At 46.1% G+C, this 12,990-nt stretch overlaps 1 protein-coding gene across 1 annotated transcript in view; it reads right to left on the bottom strand.

The window, feature by feature from the left end:
• LOC139229261 (drebrin-like) overlaps positions 1-12,990 on the bottom strand; it is a 218,952-nt gene that overhangs the window by 27,383 nt on the left and 178,579 nt on the right. Inside the window, exon 21 of the mRNA XM_070860923.1 lies at positions 6,421-6,540. Coding sequence (XP_070717024.1) covers positions 6,421-6,540 — 120 coding nt within the window. The remainder of the gene's footprint in view (positions 1-6,420; positions 6,541-12,990) is intronic.

The following is a 12,990-nucleotide window of genomic DNA, read 5'->3' as shown; positions in this document are numbered from 1 at the left end:
ACATTAATCTCTTGTGTGGGACCTTGTCGAAAGCCTTCTGAAAGTCCAAATATACCACATCAACTGGTTCTCCCTTGTCCACTCTACTGGAAACATCCTCAAAAAATTCCAGAAGATTTGTCAAGCATGATTTCCCTTTCACAAATCCATGCTGACTTGGACCTATCATGTCACCTCTTTCCAAATGCACTGCTATGACATCCTTAATAATTGATTCCATCATTTTACCCACTACCGATGTCAGGCTGACCGGTCTATAATTCCCTGTTTTCTCTCTCCCTCCTTTTTTAAAAAGTTACATTGGCTACCCTCCACTCCATAGGAACTGATCCAGAGTCAATGGAATGTTGGAAAATGACTGTCAATGCATCCGCTATTTCCAAGGCCACCTCCTTAAGTACTCTGGGATGCAGACCATCAGGCCCTGGGGATTTATCGGCCTTCAATCCCATCAATTTCCCCAACACAATTTCCCGACTAATAAGGATTTCCCTCAGTTCCTCCTCCTTACTAGACCCTCCGACCCCTTTTATATCCGGAAGGTTGTTTGTGTCCTCCTCAGTGAATACCGAACCAAAGTACTTGTTCAATTGGTCTGCCATTTCTTTGTTCCCCGTTATGATTTCCCCTGATTCTGACTGCAGGGGACCTACGTTTGTCTTTACTAACCTTTTTCTCTTTACATATCTATAGAAACTTTTGCAATCCGTCTTAATGTTCCCTGCAAGCTTCTTCTCGTACTCCATTTTCCCTGCCCTAATCAAACCCTTTGTCCTCCTCTGCTGAGTTCTAAATTTCTCCCAGTCCCCGGGTTCGCTGCTATTTCTGGCCAATTTGTATGCCACTTCCTTGGCTTTAATGCTATCCCTGATTTCCCTTGATAGCCACGGTTGAGCCACCTTCCCTTTTTTATTTTTACGACAGACAGGAATGTACAATTGTTGTAGTTCATCCATGCGGTCTCTAAATGTCTGCCATTGCCCATCCACAGTCAACCCCTTCAGTATCATTCTCCAATCTATCCTAGCCAATTCACGCCTCATACCTTCAAAGTTACCCTTCTTTAAGTTCTGGACCATGGTCTCTGAATTAACTGTTTCATTCTCCATCCTAATGCAGAATTCCACCATATTATGGTCACTCTTCCCCAAGGGGCCTCGCACAACGAGATTGCTAATTAATCCTCTCTCATTACACAACACCCAGTCTAAGATGGCCTCCCCCCTAGTTGGTTCCTCGACATATTGGTCTAAAAAACCATCCCTTATGCACTCCAGGAAATCCTCCTCCACCGTATTGCTTCCAGTTTGGCTAACCCAATCTATGTGCATATTAAAGTCACCCATTATAACTGCTACACCTTTATTGCATGCACTCCTAATTTCATGTTTGATGCCCTCCCCAACATCACTACTACTGTTTGGAGGTCTGTACACAACTCCCACTAATGTTTTTTGCCCTTTGGTATTCTGCAGCTCTACCCAGAAAGATTCCACATCATCCAAGCTAATGTCCTTCCGAACTATTGCCTTAATTTGCTCCTTAACCAGCAATGCTACCCCACCTCCTTTTCCTTTTATTCTATCTTTCCTGAATGTTGAATATCCCTGAATGTTGAGTTCCCAGCCCTGATCATCCTGGAGCCACGTCTCCATAATTCCAATCACATCATATTTGTTAACATCTATTTGCACAGTTAATTCATCCACCTTATTGCGGATACTCCTTGCATTAAGACACAAAGCCTTCAGGCTTGTTTTTTTAACACCCTTTGTCCTTTTAGAATTTTGCTGTACAGTGGCCCTTTTTGTTCTTTGCCTTGGGTTTCTCTGCCCTCCACTTTTCCTCATCTCCTTTCTGTCTTTTGTTTTTGCCTCCTTTTTGTTTCCCTCTGTCTCCCTGCATTGGTTCCCATCCCCCTGCCATATTAACTCCTCCCCAACAGCACTAGCAAACACTCCCCCTCGGACATTGGTTCCGGTCCTGCCCAGGTGCAGACCGTCAGGTTTGTACTGGTCCCACCTCCCCCAGAACCGGTTCCAATGCCCCAGGAATTTGAATCCCTCCCTGCTGCACCACTGCTCAAGCCACGTATTCATCTGCGCTATCCTGCGATTCCTACTCTGACTAGCACGTGGCACTGGTAGCAATCCCGAGATTACTACTTTTGAGGTCCTACTTTTTAATTTAGCTCCTAGCTCCTTAAATTCGTTTCATAGGACCTCATCCCTTTTTTTACCTATGTCGTTGGTACCAATGTGCACCACGACAACTGGCTGTTCTCCCTCCCTTTTTAGAATGTCCTGCACCCGCTCCGAGACATCCTTGACCCTTGCACCAGGGAGGCAACATATCATCCTGGAGTCTCTGTTAGCGGCCGCAGAAACGCCTATCTATTCCCCTCACCATTGAATCCCCTGTCACTATCGCTCTCCCACTCTTTTTCCTGCCCTCCTGTGCAGCAGAGCCAGCCACGGTGCCATGAACTTGGCTGCTGCTGCCCTCTCCTGATGAGTCATCCCCCTCCACAGTATCCAAAGCAGTGTATCTGTTTTGCAGGGGGATGACCACATGGGATTCCTGCACTACCTTCCTTGCACTGCTCTTCCTGTTGGTCTTCCATTCCCTGTCTGGCTGTGGACCCTTTCCCTGCGGTACGACCAACTCGCTACACGTGATACTCACGTCATTCTCAGCATCGTGGATGCTCCAGAGTGAATCCACCCTCAGCTCCAACTCCGCAACGCGGACATATACACATATACATACACATACATACACATATATACACACACATACATATACCTATATACACACACATTATATATATATACAAACACACACATAGATATAAGAGACACACACACAGATATACAGAGACACACACACACGCATAGATATACACGCACACAGATACATACACACACACAGATATACTGACACAGATATACACATACACACATAGATATATACACACACATACAGATACACACACACACACACACATACACACACATATATATATATACATATACACACACACACATAGATATATATACACATACATACACAGATCATAGGCAGTCCCTCGGAATCGAGGAATACTTGCTTCCACTCTTAGCATGAGTTCTTAGGTGGCTGAACAGTCCAATACGAGAACCACAGTCCCTGTCACAGGTGGGACAGACAGTGGTTGAGGGAAGGGGTGGGTGGGACTGGTTTGCCGCACGCTCCTTCCGCTGCTTGCGCTTGGTTTCTGCATGCTCTCGGCGACGAACTCGAGGTGCTCAGCGCCCTCCCGGATGCAGTTCCTCCACTTAGGGCGGTCTTGGGCCAGGGACTCCCAGGTGTCAATGGGGATGTTGTACTTTATCAGGGAGGCTTTGAGGGTGTCCTTGTAACGTTTCCTCTGCCCACCTTTGGTTTGTTTGCCGTGGACGAGTTCTGAGTAGAGCGCTTGCTTTGGGAGTCTCCTGTCGGGCATGTGAACAATGCGGCCTGCCCAGCGGAGCTGATCAAGTGTGGTCAGTGCTTCGATGCTGGGGATGTTGGCCTGGTCGAGGATGCTGACGTTGGTGCGTCTGTCCTCCCAGGGGATTTGTAGGATCTTGGGGAGACATCGTTGGTGGTATTTCTCTAGCAACTTGAGGTGTCTACTGTACATGGTCCATGTCTCTGAGCCGTACAGCAGGGCGGGAATTACTACAGCCCTATAGACCATGAGCTTGGTGACAGTTTTGAGGGCCTCATCTTGAAACACTCTTTTCCTCAGACGGCCGAAGGCTGCACTGGCGCACTGGAGGCTGTGTTGGATCTCATCATCAATGCCTGCTCTTGATGATAGGAGGATCCCGGAGCAGGGAAAGTGGTCCACATTGTCCAGGATCACACTGTGGATCTTGATGTCTGCGAGGCAGTGCTGTGTGGCGAGGACAGGCTGGTGGAGGACCTTTTGTCTTACTAATGCTTTCACACGCCTCGGTAAATACGTCGACTATGTCCTGGAACTCAGCCTCTGTGTGTGCGCAGATGCAGGCGTCGTCCGCGTACTGTAGCTCGACGGCAGAGGTTGGGGTGGACCTGGCCTGGAGACGGCGAAGGTTGAACAGGTTCCCACTGGTTCCGTAGTTTAGTTCCACTCCAGCGGGGAGCTTGTTGACTGTGAGGTGGACCATGGCGGCAAGAAAGATTGAGAAGAGGGTTGGAGCGATGATGCAGCCCTGCTTGACCCCAATCCAGCCGTGAATTGGGTCTGTAATGGAACCGTGGGTAAGGATCACGGCCTGCATGTCGTCGTGGAGCAGGTAGAGGATGGTGACGTACTTTTGGGGGCACACACACACAGATATATATCACACACATACACACACACACAGATATATATCACACACATACACATACACACACACACACACACACACACACACATACACACACACACACACACACACACACACAGATATATATCACACACATACACACACACACAGATATATATCACACACATACACACACACACACACACACACACACACATACACACACACACACACACACACACACAGATATATATCACACACATACACACACACACAGATATATATCACACACATACACACACACAGATATATATCACACACACACACACACACACACACACACACACACACATATATATCACACACATACACACACACACACACACACACACAGATATATATCACACACACACACACACACACACACACACACAGATATATATCACACACATACACACACACACACACACAGATATATATCACACACATACACACACACACACATACACACACAGATATATATATCACACATACACACACACACAGATATATATCACACACACACACACACACACATACACACACACACAGATATATATATCACACATACACACACACACAGATATATATCACACACACACACACACACAGATATATATCACACATACACACACACACACACACACAGATATATATATCACACATACACACACACACACACACACACACAGATATATATATCACACACATACACACACACACAGATATATATATCACACATACACACACACACAGATATATATATCACACATACACACACACACTGATATATATCACACACACACACACATACACACACACAAAGATATATATCACACATACACACACACACACACACACAGATATATATATCACACACATACACACACAGATATATATATCACACATACACACACAGATATATATCACACACACACACAGATATATATCACACACACAGATATATATCACACACACACAGATATATATCACACACACACACACACACAGATATATCACACACACACACACAGATATATATATCACACACACACACACACACGTAGATATACACACACGCACAAATATACGCACACGCACAAATATACACACACGCACAAATATACACACACACAAACAGATATACACACACACAAACAGATATACACACACACACAGATATACAGACAGACACATAAATATACAGACAGACACACAGATATACAGACACAGACACACACACAGACACATAGATATACACACACACACACACATTCATTCATTCATTCATTCATAGGCAGTCCCGTGAAGCGAGGATGACTTGCTTCCACGCCAAAAAAGGATGAGTTCTCAGGTGTTTCAATGAAGGACCTAATATTCCAGATCCTGAACTACATCCTGAAGGGTGGAAGATGCCTGTGGGTGGATTGTTTTAACGTGGGGTGACCGTTACACACCAGCCACCACACGGGCTTGACAGAGCGAGGTCTTGGTCCAGGGGCAAGGGTTAACCAGGACGACTGGAGACCAGCTTTGTTGCACGGACCCAGTGCTCACACATATCGCAGTGTGGGCTGGGCCCCTGGGCCCTCGCCTCTCCTGGGCCCCGATCACGTCCCTCTGCAGTCTCTCGCCGCTCCTGCTGTACCTGCCCACGCTCCAATCACCGACCTGGACCTTGGTGATGTCCCTCTTCACTGCCGTTGCTCTCCTGCACCAGCTCGCGCTGTACCTTCCCGTGGTACGTCACTATGCTGCCCATGGCCGCTGCCCACCGCTTCTTTTATGGCCCCGACCTGCCGCTCATGGTCTCTCAAAGGTCGGGGCCGCCATATAGATACACACACACACACACACACACACATAGATATACAGACACAGACACACATTAATATACACACACACACACACATTAATATACACACACACACACACACGCGCACACACAGATATACACACACTCAGATACACATACACTCAGATAGATATACACAGATACACACACACACACACACACATACACAAACCAGGACCGGAATGCGGACCCCAGTGTAGGTTGTACCTGTGAGGATTTCCCCCTTCATTCTTTGCCCCTCAGTCTCGTGAGGTCCCTCAGTAACTGCAGGGTCCCCAGTCGGGGTGGAGTCACCTTTGATCGGCTTGGACACATCCTCTCCTGAAACTAGAGTCAGATTGTAAAAGGGAATGGTTAGCTTCCGTCAGTGGATACAGTCCCGTGATTGTAACTCTTGCTGTGCACTTTGAACTGAGCAGGGCACACAATGGGTCACCCTGTGTGACCCTGCAGTGAGACGGGGCCTGATTGGTCACCGTGTATTCCCCTCAACTGGGAGGGCTTTAATTGGGGCCTAGTCACCTTTTTATAATGAATTCTTACGAAGTGTCGATTTATCGCCTTATGGTTTGGTGTCCTTTACCCGGGACAGTCAGTCACCACGGGCTCTCGCTCACGGGCAGAATTATTATTGGACTGTTCTATTTACCAAATTTTAATTTTATTTCGGTCTGGTGAATCCCATCAGGACATTCTCTTTGAATGGCGGAGAAATACAAGTTTTTATATCAGATTAGCGACGAACGTGGAAAGGAACAGTCCGTTATAAACATAAACGGTCAAAGGAAAGGTGGGCTTAATTCGGGACTGAGAAGGAGCCCTATTGTGGAGGCACAGCACAAGCCGCTTACCTCTCGTTAAATCCTCTCATTGAAGTGATTTCAACCTTAATCACAAGGCTGCTCCTCCCCATCTGCCAGTTCCCCTGTCCGTTCTGTCGATCTTATAACCGGGTATCTTCAGTTCCCAGTGCTGACTGTCTATCTGCCCTGTCTCAGTAATGGCTACCATGTCATAAGAACATAAGAAATAGGAGCAGGAGTCGGCTATTCGGCCCCTCGAACCTGCTCCCCCATTCAATAAGATCATGGAGGGCAGAGAAACCCAAGGCAAAAAGCAAAACAGGCCACATTACAGCAAAATTCTAAAGGGACAAAATGTGTTAAAAAGACAAGCCTGAAGGCTCTGTGCCTCAATGCGAGGAGTATTCGGAATAAGGTGGATGAATTAACTGCGCAGATAGCAGTTAACGGATATGATGTAATTGACATCACGGAGACATGGCTCCAGGGTGACCAAGGCTGAGAACTCAACATCCAGGGGTATTCAACATTTAGGAAGGATAGACAGAAAGGAAAAGGAGGTGGGGTGGCGTTGCTGGTTAAAGAGGAAATTAATGCAATAGTAAGGAAGGACATTAGCTTGGATGATGTGGAATCGGTATGGGTGGAGCTACGGAATACCAAAGGGCAGAAAACGCTAGTGGGAGTTGTGTACAGACCACCAAACAGTAGTAGTGAGGTTGGGGACAGCATCAAACAAGAAATTAGGGATGTGTGCAATAAAGGTACAGCAGTTATCATGGGTGACTTTAATCTACATATAGATTGGGCTAACCAAACTGGTAGCAATGCGGTGGAGAAGGATTTCCTGTAGTGTATTAGGGATGGTTTTCTCGACCAATATGTCGAGGAACCAACTAGAAGGCTGGCCATCCGAGACTGGGTGATGTGTAATGAGAAAGGACTAATTAGCAATCTTGTTGTGCGAGGTCCCTTGGGAAAGAGTGACCATAATATGGTAGAATTCTTTATTAAGGTGGAGAGTGACACAGTTAATTCAGAGACTAGGGATCTGAACTTAAGGAAAGGTAACTTCGATGGTATGAGACGTGAATTGGCTAGGATAGACTGGCAGAGGATACTTAAAGGGTTGTCGGTGGATAGGCAATGGCAAACATTTAAAGATCACATGGATGAACTTCAGCAATTGTACATCCCTGTCTGGAGTAAAAATAAAACGGAGAAGATGGCTCAACTGTGGCTAACAAGGGAAATTAAGGATAGTGTTAAATCCAAGGAAGAGGCATATAAATTGGGCAGAAAAAGCAGCAAACCTGAGGACTGGGAGAAATTTAGAATTCAGCAGAGGAGGACAAAGGGTTTAATTAGGTGGGGGAAAATAGAGTATGAGAGGAAGCTTGCTGGGAACATAAAAACTGACTGCAAAAGCTTCTATAGATATGTGAAGAGAAAAAGATTAGTGAAGACAAACGTAGGTCCCTTGCAGTCAGAATCAGGTGAATTTATAATGGGGAACAAAGAAATGGCGGACCAGTTGAACAAATACTTTGGTTCTGTCTTCACGAAGGAAGACACAAATAACCTTCGGGAAATACTAGGGGACTGAGGGTCTAGTGAGAAGGAGAAACTGAAGGAAATCCTTATTAGGCGGGAAATTGTTTTAGGGAAATTAATGGGATAGAAGGCCGATAAATCCCCAGAGCCTGATAGTCTGCATCCCATAGTACTTAAGGAAGTGGCCCTAGAATTAGTGGATGCATTGGTGATCATTTTCCAACAGTCTATCGACTTTGGATCAGTTCCTATGGACTGGAGGGTAGCTAATGTAACACCATTTTTTAAGAAAGGAGGGAGCGAGAAAATGGGTAATTATGGACCGGTTAGCCTGACATCAGTAGTGGGGAAAATGTTGGAATCTATTATTAAGGATGAAATAGCAGCGCATTTGGAAAGCAGTGACTGGATCGGTCCAAGTCAGCATGGATTTATGAAAGGGAAATCATGCTTGACAAATCTTCTAGAATTTTTTGAGGGTGTAACAGTAGAGTGGACAAGGGAGAACCAGTGGATGTGATGTATTTGGACTTTCAAAAGGCTTTTGACAAGGTCCCACACAAGAGATTGGTGTGAAAAATTAAGGCACATGGTATTGGGAGTAATGTACTGACGTGGATAGAGAACTGGTTGGCAGACAGGAAGCAGAGAGTCGGGATTAATGGGTCCTTTTCAGAATGGCAGGCAGTGACTAGTGGGGTTCCGCAGGGCTCAGTGCTGGGACCCCAGCTCTTTACAATATACATCAATGATTTGGATGAAGGAATTGAGTGTAATATCTCCAAGTTTGCAAATGACACTAAACTGGGTGGCAGTGTGAGCTGTGAGAAGGATGCTAAGAGGTTGCAGGGTGACTTGGACAGGTTAGGCGAGTGGGCAAATGCATGGCAGATGCAGTATAATGTGGATAAATGTTAGGTTATTGGTGGCTTAAACATGAAGGCAGAATATTATCTGAATGGCGGCAGATTAGGAAAAGGGGAGGTACAATGAGACCTGGGTGTCATGGTACATCAGTCATTGAAAGTTGGCATGCAGGTACAGCAGGCCGTGAAGAAGGCAAATGGTATGTTGGCCTTCATAGCGAGAGGATTTGAGTATAGGAGCAGGGAGGTCTTACTGCAGTTGTACAGGGCCTTAGTGAGGCCTCACCTGGAATATTGTGTTCAGTTTTGGTCTAATCTGAGGAAGGACGTTCTTGCTATTGAGGGAGTGCAGCAAAGGTTCACCAGACTGATTCCAGGGATGGCCGGACTAACATATGATGAAAGACTGGATCGACTGGACCTGTATTAACTGGAGTTTAGAAGGATGTTAGGGTATCTCATAGAAACATATAAAATTCTGACGGGACTGGACAGGTTAGATGCAGGAATAATATTCCCGATGTTGGGGAAGTCCAGAACCAGGCGACATAGTCTAAGGATAAGGGGTAAGCCATTTAGGACTGAGATGAGGAGAAACTCCTTCACTCAGAGAGTTGTTAACCTGTGGAATTCCCTGCCGCAGAGAGTTGTTGATGCCAGTTCATTGGATATATTCAAGAGGGAGTTAGATATGGCCCTTACGGCTAAAGGGATCAAGGAGTATGGAGAGAAAGCAGGAAAGGGGTACTGAGGTGAATGATCAGCCATGATCTTATTGAATGGTGGTGCAGGCTCGAAGGGCCGAATGGCCAATCCTGCATCTATTTTCTATGTTTCTATGTTTCTATGGCTGATCTTCTACCTCAACTCCACTTCCCTGCACTATCTCCATATCCCTCGATTCCCTTAATATTGCAAAATCTATCGATCTCAGTCTTGAATATACTCAAGGAATGAGCCTCCACAGCTCTCTGGGGTAGAGAATTCCAAAGATTCACCACCCTCTGAGTGAAGAAGTTTCTCCTCATCTCAGTCCTAAATGGCCGAACCCTTATCCTGAAACTGACCCCTGGTTCTAGACTCCCCAGCCCGGGGGAAACATCCTCCCTGCATCTACCCTGTCAAGCCCTGTAAGAATGTTGTATGCTTCAATGAGATCACCTCTCATTCTTCTAAACTCCAGAGAATATCGGTCTAGTCTGCTCAATCTCTCCTCATAGGACAATCCCCCCATCCCAGGAATCAGTCTGGTGAACCTTCGTTGCACTCTCTCTATAGCAAGTATATCCTTCCTTAGGTAAGGAGACCAAAACTGTGCATAATACTCCAGGTGTGGTCTCACCAGGGCCCGATATAATTGCAGTAAGACGTCTTTACTCTTATACTCAAATCCTCCTGTAATAAAGGCCAACATACCATTTGCTTTAATCACTTGCTGTACCTGCCTGTTAACTTTCAGTGATTGGTATACAAGGTCACCCAGGTCCCTCTGAACACCAACATTTCCCAATCTCTCACCATTTAAAAAATACTCTGCTTTTCTATTTTTCTGACCAAAGTGGATAACTTCACATTTCTCCACATTATATTCCATTTGCCATGTTCTTGCCCATTCACTTAGCCTGTTTCATAGAATCATAGAAATGTACAGCATGGGAGGAGGCCATTCGGCCCATCGTGTCTGTGCCGGACGACCAAGAGCTACCCAGCCTAATCCCACTTTCCAGCTCTCGGTCCATAGCCCTGTAGGTTACAGCACTTCAAGTGTACATCCAGGTACTGTTTAAATGTGGTGAGGGTTTTTGCCTCTACCACCCTTTCAGGCCGTGAGTTCCAGACCCCCACCACCCTCTGGGTGAAGACATTTCCCCTCAAATCCCCTCTAAACCTCCCCCCAATTACTTTAAATTATGTCCCCTGGTTGTTGACCCCACTGCTAAGGAAATAAGGCCCTTTCTATCCACTATATCTAGGCCTCTCAAAATGTTATACACCTCAATGCCCTCAGCCTCCTCTGTTCTAAGGAAAACAAACCCAGCCTATCCAATCTGTCCTCATAGCTAAGATTCTCCAGTCCCAGCAACATCCTCGTAAATCTCCTCTGTACCCTCTCCAGTGCAATCACACCCTTCCTGTAATGTGGTGACCAGAACTGCACGCAGTACTCCAGCTGTGGCCTAACCAGTGTTTTATACAGTTCAGGCATAACCCCCCTCTGCCCCCCTCCGCTCCGCTCTTGTATTCTATGCCTCGACAATTAAAGGAAAGTATTCCATTTGCCTCCTTAACCACCTTATCTACCTGGCCTGCTACCTTCAGGGATCTGTGGACCTGCACTCCCAAGGTCCCTCTGTTCCTCTACACTTCTCAGTGTCCTACCATTTAATGTGTATTCCCTTTCCTTGTTGGCCCTCCCCAAATGCATTACCTCACACTTCTCCAGATTGAATTCCATTTGCCACTGTTCTGCCCACCTGACCAATACATTGATATCTTCCTGCAGTCTACAGCTTTCTTCTTCATTATCAACCACACAGCCTATTTTAGTGTCATCTGCAAACTTCTTAATCATACCCCAACATTTAAGTCCAAGTCATTGATATATACCACAAAAAGCAAGGGACCCAGCACTGAGCCCTGTGGAACCCCAATGGAAACATCCTTCCAGTCACAAGAACACCCATCAACCATTACCCTTTGCTTCCTGCCTCTGAGCAAATTTTGGATCCAACTTGCCACTTTGCCCTGGATCCCATTCCACCTGCCTCTCTTCATTCACTTCGCAGCAATTTGCCCACATATTTGCTCTTCTATCTCCCTCTGACTGTTTGGGGGTCTATAGTACACTTCCAGTAGTGTGATCGCCCCTTTTGTGTTCTTTAATTCAACCTATATGGCCTTGTTTGATGACTCCTCTAACATATCATCCCTCCTCACAGCTGTAATAGTTTCTTTAATCAATACTGTGACCCCTCCCTCCTTTTTTATCCCCCTCTCTATCCCGTCTGAAAACCCTGTAACCAGGAATGTTGAGCTACCATACCTGCCCCTCTTTCAGTCATGTCTCAGTAATGGCTATAGTATCATACTCCCAAGTGTCTACCTGTGCTCTCAGCTCATTTGCCTTATTCCCTATACTCCTTGCATTGAAGCATATACCATTTAGTGGAGCCAAACTCCCCCCTTGTCTATTTTCCAGCCCTTGTTTCCTGTCTTCCAAAATCACTTTCTACTTTTCTGCTGCCCAATTCCAGCTTTGCTTCTCTCCTGACTGAATCTATTCTCAGGTTCCCATCCCCCTGCCAAGCTCGTGTAAACCCCCCCCAACAGCACCAGCAACCCCCCACTCCGTGAGGATATTGGTCCCGGCTCTGTTGAGGTGCAACCTGTCCGGTTTGTACAGATCTCACCTCCCCCAGAAGCAGTCCCAATGCCCCAGGAAACTAAAGCCCTCGCTCCTGCACCATCTCTCCAGCCACGTATTCATCCGCTCTATCCTCCTATTTCTGTACTCACTAGCTCGTGGCATCGGGAGTAATCCGGAGATTACTACC

The sequence above is a fragment of the Pristiophorus japonicus genome, chromosome 2 (genome assembly GCF_044704955.1).
Source record: "Pristiophorus japonicus isolate sPriJap1 chromosome 2, sPriJap1.hap1, whole genome shotgun sequence".
Taxonomy (NCBI): Eukaryota; Metazoa; Chordata; class Chondrichthyes; family Pristiophoridae; genus Pristiophorus; species Pristiophorus japonicus.
This window is presented reverse-complemented; position numbering and strand designations above follow the sequence as displayed.